This window comes from Erythrolamprus reginae, chromosome 1 (assembly GCF_031021105.1).
Source record: "Erythrolamprus reginae isolate rEryReg1 chromosome 1, rEryReg1.hap1, whole genome shotgun sequence".
Taxonomy (NCBI): Eukaryota; Metazoa; Chordata; class Lepidosauria; order Squamata; family Dipsadidae; genus Erythrolamprus; species Erythrolamprus reginae.
This window is the reverse complement of record NC_091950.1, coordinates 425399700-425427601: the sequence shown is the minus strand read 5'-3', so window position 1 is coordinate 425427601 and position 27902 is coordinate 425399700. Positions and strand designations below refer to the sequence as shown.

Here is a 27902-nt window from a genome sequence, read left to right as displayed (position 1 = left end):
CTCTTATCTTCTTCAATCCAATAATTTAATTTTTTGTCCCACTCTTTAACCTTACATACCGATAACCCCCCCGACAGCACCTGAAATAGGTACATCATCTTGGGAGCTATCATCATTTTTAAAGCTCTTATTTTAGAGAGTCTCCTTAGCTTTTTATCTTTCCAGCTCCTCATCTGTTTCAACATTTTCCTCCATGTTATTCTATAATTAATCTCTTCCATTTTCACTGGGTTTTTTAATAACCAAATTCCCAAATATTTTATTTTTTTAAGTCCTAATTTCAACCCTGATTCTTTCCTAATTTCTATCTGTTCTCTCGGATCTGTATTTAAACACATAATCTCTGATTTTTCCATATTAACCGACAGTCCCGATTCCTGCTTAAACTCTTGTAAAATATTTATTATACCTTTAATCATCTCCATCGGGGTCTGGGTCAATATAATTGCATCATCTGCAAATAAATTTATTTTCATTTCTAATTTCCCTATTCTATATCCTGCCCAAGTGTTATCTTGTCTTATCTTATTAGCTAAGATCTCTATTGCTATTACGAATAATTTTGGAGACAGAGGGCATCCCTGCTTGGTGCCGTTTAATATTTTAATACTCTGCGTTCTTTGTCCATTCACTCTTATATATGCTTCATTTCCTTTATAAATCTCTTTTATAGTTTCACAAAATTTTTCCCCCATATTTAATTTGTTACATAATTTATATAAATAACTATGGTTAACTTTATCGAACGCTTTATAAACATCTAATTTCAAAATTCCCAATTTCCTTTTAGTAGCGGTAGCATGGTGCATCACATTCATTACATTTCTAATTGGTTCACTTATTTTCCTTCCCTTCACGAATCCATATTGATCCTCTTCAATTATTTTTGGTAAAATATTTTCTAATCTATTTGCCAGTATTTTCATAAATATTTTATAATCCTGATTTGCCAAACTGATCGGACGGTAAGACCCAGGCTCTCTTAAATCTCGACCCATCTTCGGAATGGTAACAATTTCTGAAAGCTTCCATGTCTGCGGGATATCACGATTTGACAATATATTATTAAACAATTTCCCCAAATGCGGCAGCAAAACATTCACATAAGTTTTATAAAATTCCCCTGTAAACCCATCTGGGCCCGGTGCTTTGGCTTGTTTTAACCCTTTAATTACTCTAGCAATTTCATCTTGTGTAATTTCTGCATTCAAAATTTGTTTGTCTTCTTCACTTACTATTTTCCCAACCTTGAGGACTTCTATCTTCACTTGCTCCTCTTTATACAAATCTTCATAATATTTCCTCATTATCTCCTCTAACTGGTCATTACCATATCTAACCACTCCACTGGTGTCCCTCAATGCTAAAATACATGATTTTTCTTTCCTCTTCTTCAGATATCTCGCCATTTGCTGCATTGATCTTGTCCCCCAACTCTGTATTTTTTGTCGCATCGCCATTCTCATCTTATTCCATTTAATCTCATCATACACCATCAACTGTTTCTTTTTCAATTTCAGTAAACTATTCCAATCTCTACTTTTCGTCATTCTTAACTGCTCTTGTATCAAATCTATTTCCCTTATCTTCCTTTCCCTCTCTCTACCCCACCTCTTCCTAATATCTGCTTCCATACATATGCATTGTCCCCTCATGAAGGCCTTACATGCATCCCATACAATTGATTGTTTAATACCACCCACATCATTAATTCTAAAATATTCTGATAACTCTGTTTGCAATTTCTCTTTATCTTGTTCCCTAGCAGTTACAACTGCATTATATCTCCAAATTTTTTGATTTCGTTCCTGACCTATTTCCAATTCTGCCAATAGTGGGGCATGATCTGATATCCATATACTTTTAATGTCCACTTTTTTAACTTGTATATTACCTCCCCTGTTCATTAATATGTAGTCTATGCAGCTAAATGTGTGATATCTTGCTGAATAATATGTAGCTCTGTTTAAAATATCTGCATGTAGATCCACCATATTAAGTCTATTTAAATGTAACATCCTGCTATTTGCATTCCCATTTGTTAATTGCATATTAAAATCTCCTGCCAAAAAAGTTGAGCCCTCCTTAAAATTGTCTAACTTCTTCTTAGTATTTATTATAAATTGTTTTGTTTTCCCATTTGGGGCATAAATTGCTGCTAATGTCAACTTCTTTTGATTTATTTTCCCTTTAACAAATATCCACCTTCCTTCTCTGTCTTTCTGAATTCCCACCTCTTCAAAATTAACCCTCTGATGAATCAGAATCGCTGTGCCTCGACTATTTTGCGTTCCTCTTGACTCAAACACCCATTTCCAATTTCTATCATTAATCAAGTTATCCCTTCCTCCCCTTCTTTTATGTGTTTCTGTCAAAATCATAATATCCACCTTATATTGCTTAGCCATCCTTAATATCCTAAAACGTTTCAAATCCGATCCCAAACCATTCACATTTAAAACCATTATCTTACACTCCGTCATAATATACCAAAAACACCCTTTTCCCCTCTTGTTTTGCCCTTGGTTTATATTTTTCCCTTTTCTTTACCCCTATTACCCCCCCCCAACGTGCCTCCCCCTGTGCTCCCCCCACTGAGAGGGGAGAAGACAAGAAAAAACCTTGCCCATACCTGAGGCACATTTTCTGGATTGCGTTCCCACTCAAACTAGCTCCTCTTTCAACCCTTTTTAATTTTATAAAAGAGAAGATTTCTCCCCCCCTCCTTTCTCCTTTAAATAATTCCTTCTTTAATTTCTTCTTTAATTTTAAATTCTTAAACCCCCTTTTTCTTCCCCTTAGACTTCCCCCACTGAATGACAGATATACATTTATCTATCTATCTATCTATCTATCTATCCATCCTTCTTCCTTCTTTCTTTCTTTCTTTCTATTCATCTATCTATCATTTATCTATCTATCTATCTATCTATCTATCCATCCTTCTTTCTTCCTTCTTTTTTTCTTTCTTTCTTTCTATTCATCTATCTATCATTTACCTATCTATCCATCCATCCATCCATCCATCTATCTATCTATCTATCTACCTGTATCTATCTATCTATATCTATTTAATTTTATTTAATTTTATTTCTTCGACTTTTATGCTGCCCAACTGTTTTTGGTGGGGAATTTCCACATCTTTTCACATCTGGAATCCCACATCCAGTTTTGGTCGCCACAAAAAAGGATGTTGAGGCTCTAGAAAGAGTGCAGCCAACTTGTCCCGAATTGTGCAGGGTTTCCTGCTTGAACAGGGGGTTGGACTAGAAGACCTCCAAGGTCCCTCCTTGCCCTATTCTGATTGATTGGTTTGGACAATTCAGGAGGGAGGGTCTCTCCTTTGGGGATTTGGACAGAAGAGCGGAAGAGTTCTGAAATGGGAGGCCGACCCTCTGGGACCATGTGCCCCCTCCCAGACATCCCATTGCCTCATGTTTTCTTGGGGGCTGGGGGTGGGGGGGCTGGTGACCGATGGGGGGAGGGAGCCCCCACCCCCACCCCACTCCTAACCCACCATAATTGAGCCCAACATTCCTGTTCCTAAGTGAGGCCCTTTTTCAGTGAATTCTGTCCATATTTCACAACCTTCCTTGCTTCGGTTGTTAAGTGAATCACCTCAAGTTAGCAACATGGTTAAGTGAGTCCAGTTTCTTCCCGTTGATTTTGCTGGTCAGAAGGTCACCAAAGGGGTGACCCCGGGACACTGCAACCGCCGTAAGTACATGCCAGTTGCCAAGTGTCCAAATTCTGTGACCGTGTCATTAAGTGTGCCAAACAGTTGTAAGCCACTTTTCAGTGCTGTTGTAACTTTGAAGGGTCACTAATTGAACCGTTGTAAGTCAAGGTCTCTCTCTCTCTCTCTCTCTCTTCCATATCCTGGCAAATTAGCAGGTGAGCAAGGAGATTGGCACCTGGCAAAGTGGGTTTTTTTAAAAAAAAAACTTTGCATATAAAAAAACCAAGAAAAATAGTCAAATACAAAAACAAGCAAAACAAAAAGAGGGAAGAAAAGAGAGAAAAGAAGAGAGGGAGACAGTAAAGGAAAGGAAAGAAAGGAAAGAGGGAAAGAGAAAAAGAAAAAAGAAAGGCAGAATCAATGAATACGTTGACTATCAATTCAATTCAAATCAATTTATTAGATTTGGATGGTGCCCCTCTCTGTAGACTCGGGGCAGCTCACAATAATAATAACACAATATAAAACAAATCTAATAATTAAAAGTCATTTAAAAAAACCCTTATTAAAAAGCAAAAACAGACACACAAACACACCATGCACAAACTGTGTAGGCCCGGGGGAGATGTCTCAGTCCCCCCATGCCTGGCTGCAGAGGTGGGTTTTAAGGAGTTTGCGAAAGACAAGGAGGGTGGGGGCAATTCTAATCTCTGGGGAGAGCTGGTTCCAGAGGGTCGGGGCCGCCACAGAGAAGACCCTTCCTCTGGGTCCCGCCAGACGACATTGTTTAGTTGACTGGACCCGGAGACTATCACTATTTGCACAGCCTTTGAGTAAATGTTCTGAGTAGCTGTTTTTACATTTTGTACACATGGTTGTTTTTCTAAATCGTTCTTTCCAATAGGATTGTAAGATTACATATCATAAATGCATTCAGTATTTCTTGCAAGTAGTGGGTAGGATTTATGTGAGCTTTATGTTTTTAAATGTTCCTTTTGATTCAACCAGTCATACCACTTGTCCCATATTTTGTAATATTCGGTGTTATCTTTGTCTTGAAGTTCCAAGGTTAGTTTACTCAATTCGGCCACTTTGTGTATTTTGTAAATTTAATACTGTGGGTATTTTGTCTGTTTTCCATAGTTGTGTATACGTTAGTCTAGCAGCTGTAGTAACGGTGTATGTATGATCAAATATCTGCCTTCTTTTATTATTCTTATTTGTTTATGGAGAATTTGCTCTAGGTAGTAATTTTTGACTTTGGGGCATGTCCACCATAAATGGAAGTATGTTCCGGTAGATTGTTTGTATTTTCAGCATATTGGACTTTTTTCTTTCTTTCTTTCTTTCTTTCTTTCTTTCTTTCTTTCTTTCTTTCTTTCTTTTTCTTTCTTTCTTTCTTTCTTCCTGTCTCTTTCTTCCTGTCTGTCTGTCTTCCTTCTTTCCTTCCTTCCTTCTTTCCTTCCTTCCTTCCTTTCTTCCCTCCTTCCTTCCTTTCTCTTCCTTTCTTCCCTCCTTCCTTCCTTCCTTCCTCTTTCTTTCTTTCGTTCGTTCGTTAGTCCAATACACAATACACATTGAAGAGAATAGACATGTAGTAATATATATAAAGAAAAGGATAGAAGAAAAAAGATAAAAATAGAGGAGAAGATATATGAAAGGAAGAAAAGTTATCTGATATATGAGATAAAGGAGAGACAATTGGACAGGGGACGGAAGGCATACTGGTGCACTTATGTACACCCCTTACTGACCTCTTAGGAACCTGGAGAGGTCAATCGTGGATAGTCTAAAGGTAAAGTGTGGGGGGTTAGGGGATGACCCTACTGAATCCACATTGACCACTTTGAGATGGGCAGGAAGCCGTGAGCTGCCCCAGGCACAGGATCTGGGGCTGCCCAGTGCCCAAACCTGGTTTGGTGCGTTGGTTCCGTGTTGCTCAGAATAAGCCACCATCCATTGCACTGTGGTTAAGCCATCATCCCGTGAGGCAGAGCCGAGAAAGGCCGGTTGGTCTTCTTGGCTTTGCAGAAGTCAGCCAAGGATTCAAGCCACCAACAACAGCGGGCAAGAGCTCCCTTTGGGGTAAAGAAAAGGCTCCCCTGCCCACTTCAGGTGGCACCATGGCCAAAGCCACAGAAAGTGGAATTTCCCACGTTTCTGAAATCACAGGTGTGCGTGGGGGGAAAGAAAAGCATTCCAGTCCTCAGTGTTGTACTCCCTGCGCACACTCACCCAGGGCTGCATCCAGAGCTTCCAGGCCAGGGCACTTGGAGAAAAGAGCCAGCTGTCGGCCGCTTTGTCCCCCTGGCAGGGAGGTTGGCAGGTGGGGGCAGCCGGGGGGGGGGGCTTGAGGGGGAGCCTGCCTGACCACCGCCTGACCACTCAGTCTCGGTTTTCCTCCTGCAGTGAAGGCGTCTTCAAGTGCCCGGAGGACCAGCTGCCCCTCGACTATGCCAAGGTGAATCCCGACGCTGGACGAGGCTCTGTTGGGGGGGGGGGGCTGGGGTGTGTGTGTGATTTTGCCCCCCTTTATTTATTTATTTATTTTTATTTATTATTTGGATTTGTATGCCGCCCCTCTCCGAAGACTTGGTGCCTTCTGACCCATTTCCTTCCCCCCCCACTGCCCATTGTCCAGTTGCCCCTCTCTCTCCCTCCACCCACCACCCAGGGCTGGTTAATCCGGTGCCCTGCCTGGCATCTGCTGGTGAAGCCGGCAAAGCAGGAATGAATGGGAGGCCGTGTTTGCAGGTGGCAGGGATAATGGGGGTGGGTGGGTGGGTGGGCGGTTGTGTGGGTGTTGCTGGCTGGCTGGAAAGGGGCTTGCGTGTTCTGGGTTCCAGAGAGGGTTAGATCAGGATGGGCTTTGTTGTATAAAGGGAGGGAGGGAGGGGATAAGGGGAGAGGAGAGGAGGGAGGGAAAAAGAGAGGAAGGGGATAAGGGCAGGGAAGAGTGGCACGAAGGAGGAAGGAAGGAAAGGAGGGAGGGGAGAACAAGGGAAGGAGGGAAGGAAGAAGGGAGGGGGGAGGGAAGGAAGAGAGGGAGGGAGGAGAGGAAGGAAGGCAGGAAGGAAAGGAGGGAGGGAAGAGAGAGCAAGCGAAGGAGGGAGAGAGGAAAGGAAGAGAGAGGGAGAAAGCAAGGGAGGGAGGGAGGGAGGGAGGGAGGGAGGAAGGAAGGAAGGAAGGAAGGAAGGAAGGAAGGAAGGAAGGAAGGAAGGGAAAGTATGTTAAGGAGTGTGCAGAATGACCTATGAGTTATGAAGGACATGCACCGAGGAAAACCTGGGATTCCAGCAGTTATGAGTAATTATTCAGTCATTCACGATGGATACATTAAAGTGTATAAAATAATGTTTACTTTAGAGGTAGCACCGCCAAGTTAAACAGTGTGGCCGTGCACATTCAAATCAGTCAATATCTCTCAATACCATAATAATATTACAAGCCTCTCTTTGTCTTACATATCAGATATACATTACATTACAGCTTACAAATCCATCAAACTAACACGGAGCTTACGACATCAGTCACAGTGAATCAGCAGAGAGAGCAGAGAGAGAGAGAGAATCATGCTTTCTGGCTCCCTCTTATGGCCATTTGCAACACTACCTCTTAAAGCTATAGTACTTCAATACACATGAACATTCATTGTAAGCTTGTTTATATATTGCTAACCCAACAAAGAAGAAGGGAGGAAGGAGGGGAAGGGAGGGAGGAAGGGGATGAGGACAGGAAAGAGAAAAAGGAAGGAAGTAGAAGAGGAAGGAAGCGAAATGGAATGGAAGGAAGGAAGGAAGATGAGAAGGAAGGAAGCAAAAAAGAAAGAAAGGAAGGAAGGAAGGTAGGAAGGAAGAAGTGGAGGAAGGGAAGAGGCCAAGCAGGAACAGCCCCACAGAGACCCCTTTCTCCCCCCAGATTTACCCCGACCCCGACCTGGAGGGCCAGGTGCTGAGCCTGAGCATCCGATGCATCCACAGTGAGGAGGGTTGTCGTTGGACTGGAACCATCCGTCATTTGCAGGTGAGCAGCCCCTCCATCACCTTGGGGTCGGTGGCCAAGGGAGGGGAGGGTCTTCGGTTGCCCCCCTCCTCCAAGTGACCCCCTTCTCTCTCCCTCCCCACATGGCCCAGGCCCACCTGGGGACCTGCAGCTTCAACGTGGTGCCCTGCCCCAACCGCTGTGGGGCCAAGCTGAGCCGCCGCGACCTGCCCCCCCACCTGCAGCACGACTGTCCCCAGAGGCACCTCCAGTGCGAATTCTGCCGGGCCGACTTTACCGGAGAAGCCTTCGAGGTGAGTGGGGGACGGTGTTAATGGGCCCGGTTTTAAAACATTATAAATCAGGAGACCCTCATTGGATGGAGGGATTGAACCAATGGGGTTGAGTGGCCGGAGCACACACCACTGTGCACTGGTTTTGTGTTGTGTGTATTTATTATTATTATTATTATTATTATTATTATTATTATTATTATTATTATTTTATTATCATTATTATCATTATCATTATCATTTGTTTATTTGTTTGTTCATTTGTTTGTTCATTTGTTTATTAATTTGTTTATTTATTTGTTTATTTATTTGGACTTGTATGCTGCCCCTCTCCGTGGACTACATACATTATTATTATTATTATTATTATTATTATTATTATTATTATTATTATAATTATTATTATAATAAAAATAAATACAATTAAAAAAAAAAAAGAGGTGAGTAGGGGACACTTGGCGATGGGGGGGGGGGAAGCAGGGAGGACCTGGAGGGGTTGTTTCCAGCTGCCATCAATTGTCCCACAGGGAGGGGCTGAAATAAACAATCCCCCAGTTGTGCAGCCCTGCCTGGCCCGTGTGTGTGAGCCTCAGTTGTAGCCCTCGTGCAGGAGCGGAAGGTGACTCCGGCTGTCCCAGACTTGTGAATAAATAAATAAATAAAATAAAATAAGTATCATAAAAAGCAATTGACCACCATCTGCCCCAAGAAGGTTTCTCACACCCCACTTTCTCCCTCCGCCTGGGCATTTCCTGGTGGCCTCCTATCCTCCTATTTTCCCTCCAGAGTCCTGGGGGCAGACCTCCCCCCCTTGTGGAAACAAATCCGGGCTCCTCGCTCATCCCCCCCCCTCTGATTTCCTCCCCCTGCTTTTCAAGAGCCACGAGGGGCTGTGTCCTCAGGAGAGCGTCTACTGTGAAAACAAGTGTGGGGCGCGCATGATGCGCCGGCTGCTGTCCCAGCACATGCTGTCCGAGTGTCCGAAGCGCACCCAGCCCTGCAGCTACTGTGCCAAGGAGTTCCTCTACGACACCATCCAGGTGGGTTGCAGGGGGGAGCTGGTAACGGCGCCCTGGCCTTTTGGGGGGTGGGTGGGAAGCGAGCTTTGGAGGGAGGCCTCATGCTGGGTCCCCCACACTGGTGGGCTGTGGGAATGCCCTGATCCAGACCACAGGGTCCTTTAAAAAAGGTGGGAGAGAAAATATAATCTTGATTGAAGATAAATAGGGGAGGGGATACATAAAGCCAAAGGACTATGCGAGCATGGGTACAAAGGTCTATGAATTTAGAGTATATAGTTATAAATCAAAATGCGCGCTTACATTTATAAGAGGAAATAAAGCTAAAGAGAGAGAAAGAGAAGGAAGGAAAAAGGGAAAGAGGAGAGGAAAAATTAAAAATAAAAGTAAGAAGAAAGAAAAGAAGAGATAAATTCATATCTATAAATTTATCAGATGTCGTAAATAGTGTCAACTTGACTCGATTACTCTACAGCTTTTAAGATCTTTACTATCTGTATAGATGAAGGTTTTGAGTTTCTAGACTTGAGTTAGAGTTTAAATTATTTATTGCATGTGTGTGCCGCCCGTCTCCAAAGATTCGGGGTGGCTCACAATATATCAAAAGTACGTTAACAGTATACATCTCAGAAATCCACTTAATATGACTAAAACAACTTAAAAACTCCAATATAATTTTTAAAAAATATTTTTTTATTGATTTTTAAATCCAAGACAAAAACACACAACATAGCTGTTCCATACTTTTCAGAAGTCTAAGAAATTTAAATGTGAGACTTGTAGATCAGTGTTTCCCAACCTTGTCAACTTGAAGATATTTGGAGTTCAACTCCCAGAATTCCCCACTAATTACTATTTACAAAATTTCGCATAGTTTTGTACCATCTGATGTAAGTTACAATATTTACAATAGCATTCTTTTATCCAGCCACTCATAGAACTTATACAGAATTTTATAATATAATTTTATTATAAAAACTGCAATATAATTTTAAAAGACATTCATCAAAGACTGTTGCAACAGTCATAAGTGTGAAAAACCAGTCGTAAGCCACTTCTTTTGATGCCGTTGTAATGTCAAGTGGTCACTAAATGAAATGTAAGTCCCGGTAATCCTGCAGACTCCACACGGTGCCTTTCCCCGCCTCTCTCTCTCGCTCCAGAACCACGAGTACCAGTGTCCCCGCTACCCTGTGCCCTGCCCCAATCAGTGTGGGGCGCCCAACATCGCCCGAGAGGACCTGAGCGGGCACGTGAAGGAGAGCTGCTCCACCGCACTGGCCCTCTGTCCCTTCAAGGAGGCCGGCTGCAAACACCGGGTAAGCCTCGGCCCCCCTCATGGACTCCCCACCCCTACACGGCGGCCCTGGCCCTCTTCCTTGGCGGCCAGGAATCTCAGCACAGGAAGCGGCCGGATCTCAAATATCGCAGACTTCCTGTTCTGCTTTGGCCCTGGGGACGGACCCGCTGCCAGTGGTGCCTGCTGGGAATACTGGTTGCAGGGCAGGCGGGGGTCCCTCTTCGCTGGCACTACCAGAACACTCCCGGTGATAGGCGTGCATGCATTCAGCGGGTGGGCGGGTGCATGTCGGCGCGAGATTAGGCTTCTGCTCATGCGCCGGAAGCCAAATCTTGTGTGAGGATGCATGCGCGAGCGGGATTTTGGCAAATCACCGAAATCTCACTTATATGTGAATCCTCACATGAGATTTGGCTTCTGGTGCATGTGCAGAAGCCGAGTCTCACACCGATGCATGCGTGCACCCGCTGGTCAGCAGGAGCTGCACATACAGCTCAGTTTTCGCTGCCAGGACACCATATTGGACCATACGGGCTGCAACCCAAGGCTGCTGCATCACCCATGTCTGCTGAGTGGTGGGCAGGGGGGCTTCCGTGCAGACAGGGGTTCCTACTTTTCGCTGCTACCAGTGCGATGTGTGCGCAGCTCTGGGTAATTGGTGGGCACACATGCATGTCTGGCAGGCGCATACATGTGTCTGAGCAAGATTTGGCTTCTGCGCATGCAGAGGAAGTGAAATCTCGTGAGAGGATGCGCAATGTGAGATTTTGGTGATGTTTTTGCTTCTGCGCATGTGTGGAAGCAGAAAATTGCTGAAAATCACCGAAATCTCTTGCGCATATTTGTCCTCTCGCGAGATGTTGGTTCCTGTGCATGTGCAGAAGCCAAATCTTGCTCAGATTTGCACGCCCACCTGGAGGTCCATTTTCACTACTGGTCTGCAGTGTGGTGTGTACCAGCTGGCAACCCATTACTGGTTCCGTAGCCAAGGCTGGGAAGCCACCAGATGGTGGAGTCGGGCCTGTCTTGCTCAAGGCAGGGACTCCCCTTTGTCTGGGCATGCACCGAGTTAAGGTCCCAGGGTGGGTGGGTGGGTGAGTGGGCAGAGGACCTCTCCCAGGGGAGCCTGGCACTGGGTCTCCGGGAACCCGTCCGCCTCTATCAGCCTTCTCCCCGCTCCCCTCCATCCTCCCGCAGTGCCCCAAAGTCTCCCTGGGCCGCCACCTGGACGAGAACACCAAGCTGCACCTGGGCCTGATGGGGGCGCTGGTGGCCCGGCAGCGCCAGGAGTTGTCCGAGCTGCGTCGCGAGGTGGAGGAACTGGCAGTGGGCAGCAACGGTGTGCTGATCTGGAAGATCGCCGACTATGCCCGGAAGCTGCAGGAGGCCCGCCTGCGGAGCAATTACGAGTCCTTCAGCCCCCCGTTCTACACCCACCGCTACGGCTACCGGTTGCAGGTCTCGGCCTTCCTGAACGGGAACGGGAGCGGGGAGGGCAGCCACCTCTCGGTCTACATCCGGGTGCTGCCTGGCCAGTATGACAACCTTCTGGAGTGGCCCTTCGGCTACCGGGTGACCTTCTCGCTGCTGGACCAGAGCGACCCCTCCCTCTCCAAGCCCCAGCACATCACCGAGACCTTCCTGCCGGACCCGGCCTGGAAAAACTTCCAGAAACCTGGCACGGGGCGCACCTCCCTGGACGAGAGCCTGCTGGGCTTCGGGTACCCCAAATTCATCTCGCACGAGGACATCAAGAAGCGCAACTACGTGCGCGACAACGCTGTCTTCATCAAGGCCTCGGTGGAGATCCCGCCCAAGATCCTGTCCTGAGTGGGCTGCAGACCAAGGGACCCCCTCGGGGGGAGGGGGAAGTGGTGGGGTAAATGCCCCCCCATGGGCCCCCCCTTTGGAAGAAGGGGTTCTACTTTGGATCACGCTTCTTTTTCCCGATCTGCCTTTTCCGCTTCGGATCGCCCCCCCCTCCCTTGGTGCTAATGGCTACAGGTTCGGGCTCGGGTCCAGCCTGGTTTGGGGAGGGGGGGTTGCACTCTCCCCAGGTGCAGCTGGGCTGCCTTAGCGACCCCATTTTCTCCCCCTTTGGGGGGGGACAGGACTCTCTGCAAAGGCCAGCCATTCGCTGGGAAACTTCAGATGCCTGCAGACCGGATTGGGACTTTCCAAATGGGGGGAGGGGGTTTCCCCTCTGCACACTGCCCCCCTTTTGTGTGGAACAGATGGGGGGGTGAAGGCCTAGAACGCCCCCACCCGGACTCCCCTTTTGTTTGTTCTGATGTCCTGGACATATTCAGAGACTCGGGGGGGGGGGGCACTCAAGAGCCATATTATTGCCGGTGGGCGTTTTTTACCCCGGGGGGGGGGAACTGACCCCCCCAGGCCATGGAGTGTAGCTGCAATCACTTCTGTTCTGTCTCCCATTTTTCAGCGTTAGATTTTTCTGTCTTTTTAATAAACCGCTCCTTGTATTTATTAATTGATTGATGGGTGGCCTCATTTAGGCTCAGCTCTGGCACACAAGGCAAAGAGGGAGGGGGGTGTTTAGCCCCCTCCTCCCCCAACACCGGTTGTCCATCTTCTGAGAAAAGGAGCCCCTCCTCCGCCTGGGGACTTGGGGGAACAGAAACCCTCCCCCTTCTTTGGGGTCAATTCTAAGCTATCTGGTCAACTTTGCCCAGAAATAGAGGGAGGGGGGGGTCCTTTGGGACCACCACTGTCTCTTGCAGCTTCTGCACAGAAGCTTTGGGAAGGGGGGGCACAATGGGGGCTCTGAGCTGGGTGGTTTTATTGCAGACGTTTCATTACCAAACTAGATGACACCCTCAGTGTTAGAAGGAAGGAAGATGGGGAGGACTGAGCCGTCCTTGGTGCTCTGAGTTGGGTGGTTTTCTGGTAGACCTTTCATGACCCAACTAGGGAACATCATCAGTGCTAGAAGGGAGTGAAGAGAAAGAGGAGGGAGGGAGGGAAGAGGAGGAGGAAGGAGAAGAGGAGGAGGAAGGAAGGAAGAAGAGGAAGAAGGAACGAAGGAGAAGATGAGAGGAAGGAAGAAAAGGAAGGAAGAAGAGGAGGAAGGAAGGAAGGGGAAGAGGGGGGAGGAGGAGTGCGGGATCCTTGGTGCTCTTTGAGCTGGGTGGTTCTCTGGGAGACGTTTCATGACCCAACTAGGGAACATCATCAGTGCTAGAAGGGAGTGAAGAGAAAGAGGAGGGAGGGAGGGAAGAGGAGGAGGAAGGAGAAGAGGAGGAGGAAGGAAGGAAGAAGAGGAAGAAGGAACGAAGGAGAAGATGAGAGGAAGGAAGAAAAGGAAGGAAGAAGAGGAGGAAGGAAGGAAGGAAGGGGAAGAGGAGGGAGGAGGAGTGCGGGATCCTTGGTGCTCTTTGAGCTGGGTGGTTCTCTGGGAGACGTTTCATGACCCAACTAGGGAACACCATCAGTGCTGCGTTCTTACCTGTGAACCTCATCTGCTTGTGACCACCCCCCAGCCCAGGCAGGCTTCCATTGACATTGTGGGGTACCCCACTACCTTTTCAAAGCCTCCCCAATTCCAGGGGCTTCCGTTTGTCCCTCTCCCAGCATTCTCCCTTCTCCTATGGAAGGCGCATGGCTGTGCAGCTACCGTTGGGTCTTTGGCATTCACACACAAACATGCACAAACACACACATACATGCATGTGCACAAATGTCTTTGGCATACAAACACACACAGACACACACAGAGAGATAATGAAAGTGAAGGGAGGCTAGTAGAGATGCATTTCAAGCTATTTAGCTCTCATCAGCTAGCCAGACCCTTCCCGGGATTTGAACCTGGGCACTCTGCCTCTAAAGCAGTGGCTTTTAACCTCTAGGCCACAGGTTCTCCTCCGGTCTTAGGGAAGAGTTATATATGGGGTTTTTTCCCCAAACGAATCACCCTGGTGTAGCCAAAGATGGAAAGGAGCTTGCTGCTTCCTTGTTGCCCCTCCAGGCACTACCCAGGCAGTTAATTTCATAGTCGCAAACTATATTCTACATGTGCAACATATTTTTGCTGATCCTGAAAAGGAAGGGAGACTAGTAGAGATGTATTTCAAGCCATTGCCCTTCCCGGGATTTGAACCTGGGGAGTTTGCTTGTAAGGGAAGAGTTATATATATATTTTCTGTCGAAAAATAGGTCTTTTGATGACAGGGTGTGGATTCCTCCACCCTGTGGCCGCATTCTCTGGATTCCTTTCCCCTCCGAGGTGGGCTGGGATGGTGTCCAGCCTCAGGGCAGCCCTTCCAAGCCGCCTTCTCAGAAACGATGCTCGGAGCCCTTGGAGCCTTTGCCAGAGAGAGGAAACCTAGAAACCTAGAAGATGGACGGCAGAAAGAGACTTCATGGTCCATCTAGTCTGCCCTCAGACTATTTCCTGTATTTTATCTTAGGATGGATCTATGTTTATCCCAGGCTTGTTTCAATTCAGTTCCTGTGGATTGACCAACCATGTCTGCTGGAAGTTTGTTCCAAGCATCTACTACTCTTTCAGTCAAATAATATTTTCTCATGTTGCTTTTGATCTTTCTCCCAACTAACTTCAGATTGTGTCCCCTTGTTCTTGTGTTCACTTTCCTATTCAAAACACTTCCCTCCCCTTCGACATATTGAAATGTTTCGATCATGTCCCCCCTTTCCCTTCTGTCCTCCAGACTCTACAGATTGAGTTCATTAACCTCACCAGTTGTGACCTGGAGCCTCTTCCACACAACCACTTGTGCCTGGGGTTGCAGGATGGCAATTGAGGGGCATAAAAAGCTTGCAAAGAATGGGGTTGGCAGGTTGCAATGGAATCCAGGGGGCTAATTTCAGCTGGGACCCCCCTCGCCAGACGCCTTGCACTCCTTCTCTGCAAAGGAAAGCCAAATTTGGGGTGGGTGGGGGGTGGCACGCCCCCAATTGCAACCAGGAGAACCACTTCGCTGAAGAGCTGGTGCGTGTGAGGCCCGTGAGCATTGCAAGCCACATCAAACTTGGATTATTGCTTTTTTAAAAAAATATATATTTTATTTTTAAATGCACAATACAAAAACTAAAATCGAAAACAGATATAAACACATTCAAAGAAAGAGAAAAGAAAAGAAAACACATAACAGGAGAAAAACAAAAAGAGTTTTAGAACTACAAAAATAAAATAAAATAACAATGGGAGAGATATTTGCTCTCCTTCCTTCCTTATTTTGTTTTATAAATTTTTGTCTGTTTTAGCAGCGACAATCCTGAAGAGACTCTGCTATCTACACAAACAGGTTTTGCTGGGCTTTTGTGGTGAATCGCTGGATCTTTGTGTGTGTATATACACACACACACACACCCCGGAGTTACCTGGGGCTCCTGCCTTGCTTGGGTGGGTGGGGGGAGACATTGGGGTGGGAGTGGGAGGTGAGGGTCACTTCCAGTTTGCAAACTTTTGTGGGGGAACGGACTCTCCAGGGTGGGTTGGACAAGCAAAGTGCCAGGCGAGGAACTGAGTTCGAAAGGCGACTTGCATTAATCCCCCCTTTTTTTGTTTCCTCGCTGGTTGCCTGGGCCAACGGCTGACTGTTGACACCTGAGCTGATCCGCCAGGTGAGTCACAGGCCGTTTAAAAAAGAAATAATTGCCGCTCTTTTAATAATGGAAATAATATATTTGGGTGATTGAATCAGCTACCTGTGGAATCGTATCACAAGTCTGTGCATTTTTGGGGGGAGGTGTTTCTCCCCCCACCAGGTGAGTCAGCCAGGTTGAGGCCTCTCCTGAGTCAGGACAGGTAGCAGGGAAATGTAATTTTTTCCCTCCCTTCCAGGAGAAACTTGGAAGCAGGCCAGAGTCAGCTGCCTTGCAAAATGCTAAGAATTCAAATTCTCAATGTAAAAGTTAAAAGAAACAGTATTTATTTATTTGCTTGTTTTTCTTTTTCTTTCCTTTTTTTGAAAATGAAATGATTAAGAAACAGAAGTTTAAATATCAGGGGAGGAATAAAGCGAGGGGGAGGAGAAAAGGTCTATTTGAAAGGATGCATAGAAACCAAAAATGAATTGTTAATGTCAGCTACATAAGAATAAATATTAATGAATATCAAGAGAAATGTAAACTTACCTGTCACGTAACGTCCACTGTTTTTAAATGTTTTTTGTTTGTTATATGTGCTTGTAAATTTTCTATACAGTGATACCTTGTCTTACAAACTTAATTGGTTCCGGGACGAGGTTCTTAAGATGAAAAGTTTGTAAGACGAAACAATGTTTCCCATAGGAATCAATGGAAAAGTGATTAATGCGTGCAAGCCCAAAACTCACCCCTTTTGCCAGCCGAAGCGCCCGTTTTGAACCCCACCTCCAGACTTCCGTGTTTTTGTGATGCTGCAGGGGAATCCCAGCAGGGGAATCCCAGTGGCGCAAAAACGGGTGCTTCGCTGGCAATGGAAGTCCGGAGGTGGGTTTTCCCAGTGAAGGGAGCATCAGTGGTTGGAAGCTGACCAAGGAGAGATTCAACCTGGAAATAAGGAAGAACTTCCTGACGGTCAGAGCAATCAACCAATGGAACTGCCTGCCAGGGGAGGTGGTGAACTCCCCAACTCTGGACACCTTCAAGAGGAGATTGGACTTCCATTTGGCTGGGGTGCTGTAGGGTTTCCTGCTCAGGCAGGGGGTTGGACTCGATGACCTAACGGTCCCTTTCAACTCTATTAATAAATAAAAATAAATAAAGTGAAATCGCAGCATCGCAAAAACACCAAAGTCCTCAAAAATCCACCTCCAGACCTCTGTGTTTTTGTGATACTGCGATTTCACTGAGGCTCCCCTCGCTGGGAAACCCCACCTCTGGACTCCAGCTAAGTGCCCATTTTTGCGCTGCTGGGATTCCCCTGCTGGGATTCCCCTGCAGCATCACAAAAACACGGAAGTCCACAGGTGGGGGTTCCCATGGAGGGGAGCCTCAGGGAAATCCCAGCAGCGCAAAAACGGGTGCTTCAATGGCAACAGAAGTCCAGAGGCGGAGCATCCCAGCAGTGGCGGTGGGTTTGTAAGGTGAAAATAGTTTGTAAGAAGAGGCAAAAAAATCTTAAACCCTGGGTTTGTATCTCGAAAAGTTTGTATGACGAGGGGTTTGTAAGATGAGGTATCACTGTATTTATTTATTTTCCTGTGCTGCCCTTCTCCACAAACCCATAAAATACACACGGCCATTCCGCTTCAACACCAAACTAATTGTGCCAAGGGAAAAGGGCCCTTTCCTAACAATAAAAACATTCTAAACAAGGGGGCACCTAACGCACCATCGCGTGTGTACACAGCGGTGGGCTACAAGCCAGAACGCTAAATTGCGCCCACCGCTGCGGCTCATAAGTTCTTGCGGGACCAGTGCGATTTTGCTGTTGCACCTGTGGAGGTAGCAAAATCACGCACGGAGCCATAGGTAAAACCTCGCCGAAACATGGACACAATTATCAGGAAAGACTTCATGAGCTCCATCTGTAGAGTCTGGAGGAGAGAAGGGAAAGGGGGGACAGGATTGAGACATTTAAATATATTAAAGGGTTAAATGAGGTTCAGGAGGGAAGTGTTTTTAATAGGAAAGTGAACACAAGAACAAGGGGACACAATCTGAGGTGAGTTGGAGGAAAGATCAGAAGCAACATGAGAAAATATGATTTGACTGAAAGAGTCGTAGATGCTTGGAACAAACTTCCAGCAGATGTGATTAGTAAATCTACAGGAACTGAATTTAAACATGCCTGGGATAAACACAGATCCATCCTGTTGTGATTCAGTCTGAGGCTCCTCAGGGCACGGCTGGAACTCTGCTGGCTCCATGCTCAGAGGGGGAGGACGAGGAACAGGAGGAGGAGGAGGACCAGGCAGACGGGGAAGAGGAATGCCAGGACGTAGAGGAGGGAGAACAGCCTGAGACCCCCAGGGGGGAGCTCTCCCCAGCGAGTAGCCTGGAATCCTTAGATGAGAACGCACAAGCCATCATCGATATGAGGCAGAGAAGGGCCTCCCAACGAAGGGGACAATTAGCCAGGTAATTTCATCCCTAATAGGCAACAGCTGGGTTTGGGTGTGGTTCTCCTCAGAAAGGTTGAAAAGGCAGGCCCGCCCTTCCTGTATTGTGGAGAGTTATCTTTTGGGAGTCCTGTGACCTTGCTTCGACCCTTGGCGTCTCTGATTCTGGTTTGTGGCCTCAAAGGCTGAAAACTTGGGGGAGGTGTGGGTTTTATTATCTACAGTGGTGTGTGTGCCAGCAAGAAGCCTGTTGTATTGTCTGGCCGTCGTGACTCTTCTGTGAAGTCTCATAGCATTCCAGTTTGTAAGAACAGTTTTTGTTCTCTATGTTTGTTTTCAAAGATATAAAGTGACTTTGCTTTTTACCAGCGTGTCTGGCTGCTTTTTTCAGTTGGTGTTGAAGTCTGGGGGCACCTAGACAGAACACATCCTAAGATAAAATACAGGAAATAGTAGAAGGGCAGATTAGATGGAGCAGGAGGGCTTTTTCTGCCGTTAGTCCTCTATGTTTTTATGAATGAGGAAGGAATGGAGGAAGGAAAGAGGGATGGAAGGAAAGAAAGAGAAGGAAGGAAGGAAAAAGGAATGAGGGAGGAAGGAAGGAAAAAGGAAAGAAAGAAAGAGAAAGAAGGAAGGAAGGAAGAAAGAAAGGAAGGAAGGAAGGAAGGAAGGAAGGAAGGAAGGAAGGAAGGAAGGAAGGAACAATCCACAGTAACTGAATGTAAACCTGCCTGGGATAACACATAGATCCATCCTAAGATAAAATACAGGAAATAGTAGAAGGGCAGACTAGATGGACCAGGAGGTCTTTTTCTGCGGTCAGTTTTCTATGTTTCTATTTTTGTAAGACAACAAACTGAACTTAACTTAACGACATGAATCACCGGTGAGAGGGATTTATCTGGAAAAGGGAACCATTCAAACAGCCACAACACCTTTCCCCAAAGTCCAGACATGCAGAGGGGGCCATTTCAGCACAACAGCCTTTGCTGAGGCTCTTTCAAGCTTTCTCTCAATTGCACCAGATTTTCCTGGGCTGGCTCGAAAATAGCAGTGACATTTAAGAGGGGGTGGGGGGCGGTTGCAAAGTTTATTCTCCCCCCCCCCACTTGGGAAACAAGCCTCCAAAGAGCCACACAGAGGACGAGGGAAAGATGCTTTGTGGGAAGTTTGTTTATTTAGATTTGTATGCCGCCCCTCTCCGCAGACTCAGGGCGGCTCACAACAAAGTGAAAAAACAATTTACAACAAATCTAAATTTCTACTAAAAACATTTTAAAAACCCCATTTTCTAAACACGCATACATACACACATACCATTCATAAATTGTATATGCCCGGGGGAGATGTCTCAGTTCCCCCATGCCTGATGACACAGGTGGCAAGGCAAGGAGAGTAGGGGCAGTTCTAATCTCGGGGGGAGTTGGTTCCAGAGGGCCGGGGCCGCCACAGAGAAGGCTCTTCCCCTGGGGCCCGCCAACCGACATTGTTTAGTTGACGGGACCCGGAGAAGGCCCACTCTGTGGGACCTAATCGGTCGCTGGGATTCGTGCGGTAGCAGGCGGTCTCGGAGATATTCTGGTCCGATGCCATGAAGGGCTTTAAAGGTCATAACCAACACTTTGAATTGTGATCGGAAACTGATCGGCAACCACTGCAGACTGCGGAGTGATGGTGAGACATGGGCATACCTAGGGAAGCCCATGACTGCTCTCGCAGCTGCATTCTGCACGATCTGAAGTTTCCAAACATTTTTCAAAGGTCGCCCCATGTAGAGAGCGTTACAGTAGTTGAGCCTCGAGGTGATGAGGGCATGAGTGACTGTGAGCAGTGAGTCCCGGTCCAGATAGGGTCGCAACTGGTGCACCAGGCGAATCTGGGCAAACGCATTTTCAACCCAAATGCCATTTTCTACATCCCGGTGGGCAGTTCTGACCTCCAATGCTTTCGGTCGTTCTGGGTGGCAAAATTTTAAGAAATGTGGGATTTGGGACTTTGTGGATGATCAGGAAAAAGAACCAGGACCAGGGGAGACACGAGAGCAGCCGTCCAGTATCTCAGGGGTTGCCCCAAAGAAGATTTGGGGGGGGGGTCAAGCTATTCTTCAAAGCACCTGAGGGTAGAACAAGAAGCAATTCCTGACAGAACAATTAAATAGTGGAACTGTTTGCCACCAGAAGTTGTGGCTGCTCCATCACTGGAGGTTTTTAAGAAGAGGGTGGACAACCATTTGTCCAGGGTGGTCTAAGACAGTGGTTGTGAATCTAAGAACATAAGAACCTCAGAAGAGCCCTGCTGAATCGGGCCCAAGCCCTTCAAGTCCAGCATTCTGTGTCCCACAGTGGCCCCCCAATTGTCCAGGGGGATCTTGAGCAGAAAGAGAAGGCAAGACCCTCCCTTTCCCCTGGACCCCCAACCAATGGGACCCAAGGGAACCCTGCCTGCCTCAACCAACATAGTGGTGGCACTTGGACATCCGTTTCAATAGCCACCTATGATACACTTGGCATCCATGAATCTGTCTAATCCTGCCTTGAAACTATCAAGGCTGACAGCTGTCACGACCTCTTCTGGAAGGGAATCCCATCAACCAAGGACCCTCTGGGTGAAGAAATAACTCCCTTGATTTGTCCTCACTTTCCTACATATGAGCTTTAGGGAGTGGCCCCCTCCTCCTAGTATTGTGTGATGGAGAAAAGAGTTTTTCTCCATCCACCTCTTCTGTCCCATGCAGGATTTCATACACTCTGATCAAGTCCCCCCTTAAACCTTAAATCTATGGCACTGGTGTCACAGGTGGCCCATGAAGCCACATCTCAGGGCACATGAGGAGTGTGCGTGCTGGTCAGTTGATTTTCACCCTTCTTTTCCACCGTTCTCTCTCCACTCAGGATTAGGAAAGCTGTCTGGGGGGCAGCAAAAAACGAGACAATGGGTCCACTGGAAGTCTGGAGGCTTCAGCGAGTCCTGTGCACACATGCATGGGGGGGGGCAGTGAGGGGATTGTGCACATGTGCAGGGGGAGAGCATTGCATTATGGGTGTGGGCACGCACGAACATGCTTTTTGGCAGCCGAGCCAAAGAAGGTTCACCATCGCTGGTCTAACATCTGCCATGGGCAGAGGAATAATAATAATAAAAATATAATAATAATAATAATAATAACAACAACAACCACCACAACAAAAACAACAGCAGCAGGAGAGTTGGAAGGGACCTTGGAGGTCTTCTAGCCCAACCCCCTGGTTAGGCAGGAAACCCTACATTACTTCAGACAGACTGCTATCCAACATCTGCTTAAAAACTTCTGGTGTTGGAACATTCACAACCTCTGGTGGCAAGCTGTTCCACTGGTCAACCATTCTGACTGTCAGGAAATTTCTCCTTCTCTCCTTGTTTAGTTTCCACCCATTGCTTCTTGTCCTGCCCTCAGGTGCTTTGGAGAATAGCTTGACCCTCAAATCTTCTTTGTGGCAACCCCTGAGATGTTGGAAGCCTGGTCTCCTGTCTCCCCTGGTCCTTCTTTTCATTAAACTAGCCAGGCCCAGTTCCTGCAAGCGTTCTTATACTAGTCTGCCCTTATACTATTTTCTAAGATAAAATACAGAAAATAGTATAAGGGCAGACTAGATGGACCATGAGGTCTTTTTCTGCCGTCAGACTTCTATGTTTCTATGTTTCTATGTTCTTCATATGTTTGAGCCTCCATTTATCCCCTAATCTTCTTTGTTGCTCTTTTCTGCACTTTTTCTAGAGTCTCAACATCCTTTTTGCATCATGGTGACCAAAACTGAAGGCAATATTACAAGTGAGGCCTTATAAAGTGGTCTTCACCCTTCACGTGATCTTGACTCTCTCCCTCTGTTGATGCAGCCTAGAACTGTGTGGGCTTTTTTGGCAGCTGCTGGACTGGTTGGACTTCATGATCTCCAAGATCCCCTACAGGTTCTGTCATTCTTTACAGAGTTGTCTCTTTCTCAACTTTTTATGCCACCACTTAAATGTCACCGGGCCCAGAAGAAGAAAGAGCTCAGAAGCTCTCAGGGCTACTGACCTTCCTTTTCGGAGAGGGGGCAGTGGGGATTAAGAGTTAAATCCTGTCTCTTCTCTCCTCCCCCACATCTCTCCCCCCCCCTCTCTCTGGCTTTAATCGCTGACCCACATGTCCATAGGGCAGGAGCTAATTCAATCAAGGTGGGGCATCCTCCCCTCCCCCCTCCCACACTGAGGCTGGGGGGAGATTGCTGGGGGAGGGGCAATCTCAGAGGCAGAAGAAAACAGCATTGTGCAAATAGGTGGAGAAGAGCAACTAAGATAATGTATTTATTTTATTTATTTATTATTAGATTTGTTTGCTGAACAGACTCGGAAAGGCCTGGAGACCAAAACAGAAGAAGAACTAGAGAAAAAAGGGACCAGGGAGGATATGAGAGTGGGATTACAATATGTGAGGGAGGGGCTGCCCCTCAAAAGAGGAGGGGGTCAACCCATTTTCCAAAACACCTTAAGGCAGGACAAGAAGCAATGGAACTCATCAAGGAGAGAAGCAACCTAGAAAAAACATGAAAGATTGAGGGCAGAAAAAGACCCCCTGGTCCATCTCGTCTGCCCTGATACTATTTCCTGGATGGATCTATGTTTATCCCAGGCATGTTTCAATTCAGTTCCTGTGGATTTACCAACCACGTCTGCTGGAAGTTTGTTCCAAGCATCTACGACTCTTTCAGTAAAATAATAACTTGGAACTAAGGAGAAATTTCCCAACAGGGAGAACTATTAACCAGTGGAACAGCTTGCCACCAGAAAATAGGACTTCAGCAACAGAGTGATCGATGCCTGGGATGCATTTGGCTCTGTGCCTTCTTCCACAAACCCCAAAAACTGTAACCTTAGACTGTTTACTGTCAACCTCACCCCATTCCTAAGAGGTCAGTAAGGGGCGTGCATAAGTGCACCATTGTGCCAGCCGTCCCTGTCCTACTGTCCAAATTTACCTATACCTACTGGACAGTCATCTGTCTGAAATGGTGTAGAGTCTCCTGTTTGAGCAAGGGGCTGGACTACAAGATCTCCAAGGTCCCTTCCAGCTCTATTCTAAATCGAAAATTGAAATCAGTGACCGGCAGGCTTGGTCAGTGTGTCATTTGAGAACACCACAGGAGGAGGGTGGTGCAAATGGTGAGTGTGACACTGTTGTATCCTGAAATGGCTACCTTGTAACTCTGTAAATAGTTTGTTCCTCTTTTCCAGCGCTGTCTGAGCCCAAGCAGGGAGTCGCTCCTGATTGGCTCAGACGCGGCCGGCTCTAGCTTTGGCGGGAACCGCAAAAGTATAAAAGAAGCGGTTTCTCCAGGCAGAGTCAGTCGGTACTCGCTGAATTGTCACTTTACCTTGCTGAGCTGTCACTTGTTCTCTGAGCTGAATAAAAGTACCGATTGCTCAAAACCCTGTCTCTGGGTCTACTTCACTGGCGACGAACGAACGGAAGAAACTTCGCGTGCAACATGGACAAAATCCAGATCGGCCAGGCTCCGGAACTCTTCGATCCCGAAAAAATGACATGGGACGAGTACATGGCCACCTTCGAGATCTTCCTCGAGGCGGCGGGAATGCAGGACGCCGGAGCCGATCGCAGACGGGCTATTTTTCTCAACTACTGCGGCGCAGAGATCCGTAGACTTGCCCAAACTCTCACCGAACCAGAACAAGCAAGAACCACAGCGTGGGACGTACTTCAACAGAAACTAGCGAGCCATTTCAAACCAACCAGACCAGCCATGGTTTACCGGCATCAATTCCACATGATGGCTCAGAGAGAAACCGAGTCGATCAGCCAATTTACAACGCGGCTTCGAACGGTACTTGCTCAATGCAAGTTTAAAGACCCGGAAGCTCGCCTCACCGACGCCTTGGTTTTCGGCATGAAGAGCAACACAGTGAGAAATAAACTCCTCACCGAAGAAGAGCCGACGCTACAAACCGTAATTAAATTAGCGCAGACCGCGGAAGCAGCCAACGCAGCGGCAAGAGAATTAAAAGAGCACGGAAGGCGAGAAATCATTGCCAAAATCGACGCCGAGTCTCCCAGCGCCGTGGGCACAGACGACCTCAGCCAGCCAACTAGCAACGGGGACAACTGCCTCCTCCTGCAAGACCAGCCGAGACACCCTAGAGCTACTCACCCAGCCCCCTGCGCGGGCTGCCGGGGAAATCACCAGCGCCATCGATGCCCCTTCCGAGACGCTACTTGCCGCCGTTGCAACCGGAGAGGCCACATCGCCATCGCATGCAGGGCAACGGCACCAGAAGAAACTTTTGCCACACAACAATACCAGCGACCTCAAAACCACCACCCCCAATCGCGAGAAAGGAGACCGTTCCGCAACTCGGGTCAAAGGAACTACTCAACCGCTAACCGCGACTACACTAGAGGTAACTCTCAATTTTCCGTGAATAACACGGCAACCAAAAAGGGGGCTAAAATTGTTATCTCATTGTTACTAAATAACCAGCCTTGCTCAATGGAGCTGGATACGGGCTCGAGATATACCATCATGCCCTGGGAAAAATTTAAGCTATATATGCCTAATGTGTCTAAGGCTGACCTAACTCAAACCTCTTTGGTGATCAGAGACTTCCAAGGGGGGGTAATCTCGGTCCTGGGAACAGCAAATGTACCTATTGCATTTAAGAATGTTAAATGTACCCTTCCCATGCTTATTGTGACGGGGGCCAAACACTCCCTGCTGGGTCTAGCGTGGATGGAACCGTTGGGGATCGAAATTTCGGGTGTGTGTAATGTAAACTGTGATAATATGCCTAACTTTGTGAAAGAGTTCCCTGAAGTGTTCAGCCCCACCTTGGGATTGTATAAGGGACCTCCTATATCTTTCTCTATTGACCCCAAGGTCCCACCGGTTAGACTGAAACCTCGCAGGGTCCCCCTTCCGCTTCTCCCCAAGCTAGACATACAGCTGGACAAACTCATTAGTCAAGGTATTTTGGTCCCTGTGGAACAGGGGCCATGGGAAACTCCCATAGTGACACCCCTGAAGCCAGATGGCTCCTTAAGAGTTTGCGCTGATTACAAATCAACCCTGAATAAGGCACTCCAACACCACCCCTACCCCATCCCGGTTGTACAACAACTCTTACACTCCCTGGGGGAGGGAAAAAGGTTCGCAAAGATCGACCTGGCGCAGGCTTACCAGCAACTTCCGGTCGATGAACAAACAGCAAACGCTCAAACGATTGTAACGCACAGGGGGGCTTTCAAATGCACGAGGTTACAGTTTGGGGTAAGCATAGCCCCAGGAATATTCCAGAGCATCATGGAACGCCTATTGTCAGGGGTAAATGGGGCAATTCCATATTTTGATGACATCTTAATTGCAGGGGAAAACCAGGAACAAGTGAACAAAAGAATAAGGGAAGTACTTAAGAGGCTACAGGACAAAGGGTTACGAATCAAGCCTGATAAATGTGTCTGGGGAACTAACAGTATTGAATTCCTTGGGTATAAAATAGATAAAGAAGGTATCCACCCCACAACAGAGAAGCTGAGAGCAATTAGAGAAGCCCCAGAGCCACGAGATAAGAATGAGTTGCAGGCATTTTTGGGCCTCCTTAATTTTTATTCCGTTTTTTTAAAGCAGAAGGCAACAGTAGCAGAGCCTCTCCATCGTTTACTCCAGAAGGAAGCCCGCTGGACATGGGGGAAAACTGAACGTGAAGCTTTTTCTCAAATAAAAAATTTATTAACTTCGAAAAGTGTAGTAGTCCAATATAGTGCTTCACTTCCCATTAGGCTCACCTGCGACGCTTCGCCGTACGGCATAGGAGGAGTCTTAGCTCACGTTCTACCTAATAAGACAGAGGCCCCAATAGCATTTTTTTCAAGAACCATGACCAGCACAGAGAGGAATTATAGCCAGTTAGACAAGGAGGCTCTAGCATTAGTGGCAGGGGTGAAGAAGTTTCACAATTACATTTTTGGAAGGAGCTTTGAGCTAGTCACTGACCACAAACCCCTACTAGGCCTGCTAGCCCCCAACAAGCCCACTCCACCTTTTATGTCTCCAAGACTAATCAGATGGGCTCTTTTCCTCTCAGGGTATCAGTATGAGCTCACCCACAAGGGGGGGAAGGAAATCAATCATGCAGACGGCCTCAGCAGATGCCCCATAGCAGACTTAGTGGAAGACCCTGTTCCTTCCACAGATGTGCTAATGATAGAACTCGAGGAAAACCCACTAACCACAGCAAAAGAGGTAGCTGCACACACGCAGCAAGATCAAATCCTTAAACAAGTGGTGAACTGTGTTCTAAAGGGATGGCAAAATGATATTGTTAAACCTGAATTGTGTGATTTTAAAAACAAAAGGCTTGAATTATCATATGTAAAAGGTTGTTTGCTGTGGGGGGATAGAGTGATCATCCCCAAACGCCTAAGGGAAAAGGTACTCAAAATGTTACACGTGGGCCATCCTGGGATTGTCAGGATGAAGAGCCTAGCAAGGGGGCATTTATGGTGGCCAGGGCTAGATGCTGATATTGAAAGTTGGGTTTCAAAGTGTGACCCGTGCCAAGAGTCAAGGCCCAGTCCCCCCAAAACAACTCCGGCTGAGTGGGAACAGCCTGCTGGTCCTTGGTCTAGGATCCACATTGATTTTGCTGGCCCAGTTGGGTCTCAGTATTTTTTAATAGTGGTTGATGCCTTCTCCAAATGGTTGGAAATAATAGCAATGAACAACATAACCACAAGTGCCACTATCAAGGTATTGAGCAGACTGTTTGCATCCCATGGTTGCCCCGATCTCTTAGTGTCTGACAATGGGCCACAGCTAACAGCCAGACAATTCGAATTATTCCTAGATGGCCTAGGGGTCAGGCATGCCCTCATCTCGCCTTACTCGCCCTGGGCTAACGGGTTGGCAGAACGTTACGTACGGGTGGCAAAGGAGGCATTGCACAGGTCAGGCCCTGGGGATGTGCAACAAAACTTGGACCAATTCTTACTAACCCAGCACATTACCCCTAACTCGCACACACATGTAAGCCCTGCAGAGTTATTGATGGGAAGGAAGTTGAGGTCACCATTAGACAGGTTAAATCCAAGGTTCTGTGTTAATAATAACCAAATGTGTATGAAACCAGAAAGAGAAATGTATTTGGGACAAAATGTATATGTAAAATGTTTTGATGGAAATGTAAACTGGATGAAGGGAATTATTGTTAAGCAAAACGCACCCAAGACTTATGTTGTTAAACTAGAGGATGGTCGTTTGTGGGAACGACACATAGACCACATTCGGAAACGAGCTGAAAATCAATTGCCACAACCCGCTGACATGGACTCTCCCCCTTCAACAGACTTTAGTACATTGCCCGAACTAAGAAACACGCAAAGAGACTTATCGGGCCAGGGGGAACCATCCAGCGACGCCGAGCCATCCTCGTCCTCCGAAGCCTTCGTTGGGCCTGCCAGGCCAAGTCCACCGCACCGGGAGAACAGCGGCGAGCCATCCTCCACAGTCAGTGGCGAAGGAGAAATTGAACTGCGCAGGTCAGCGCGAGAGCCTCGGAGGCCTCACCGATTGGACG

At 47.1% G+C, this 27902-nt stretch overlaps 1 protein-coding gene and 1 long non-coding RNA gene across 2 annotated transcripts in view; both read left to right on the top strand.

The window, feature by feature from the left end:
* TRAF4 (TNF receptor associated factor 4) overlaps nucleotides 1-12763 on the top strand; it is a 20836-nt gene extending 8073 nt beyond the window's left edge. The window contains exons 2-7 of the mRNA XM_070735488.1: nucleotides 6089-6140; nucleotides 7598-7702; nucleotides 7813-7974; nucleotides 8832-8993; nucleotides 10136-10291; nucleotides 11470-12763. Of these exons, the coding sequence (XP_070591589.1) occupies nucleotides 6089-6140; nucleotides 7598-7702; nucleotides 7813-7974; nucleotides 8832-8993; nucleotides 10136-10291; nucleotides 11470-12102 (1270 nt within the window). The 3' untranslated portion in view covers nucleotides 12103-12763. The remainder of the gene's footprint in view (nucleotides 1-6088; nucleotides 6141-7597; nucleotides 7703-7812; nucleotides 7975-8831; nucleotides 8994-10135; nucleotides 10292-11469) is intronic.
* Nucleotides 12764-22053: 9290 nt separating this feature from the next.
* Nucleotides 22054-23744, top strand: LOC139162510 (uncharacterized). Its single transcript, XR_011558338.1, has 2 exons — nucleotides 22054-22244; nucleotides 22646-23744. It is a non-coding gene; the product is annotated as an uncharacterized lncRNA (long non-coding RNA).
* Nucleotides 23745-27902: the final 4158 nt, after the last annotated feature.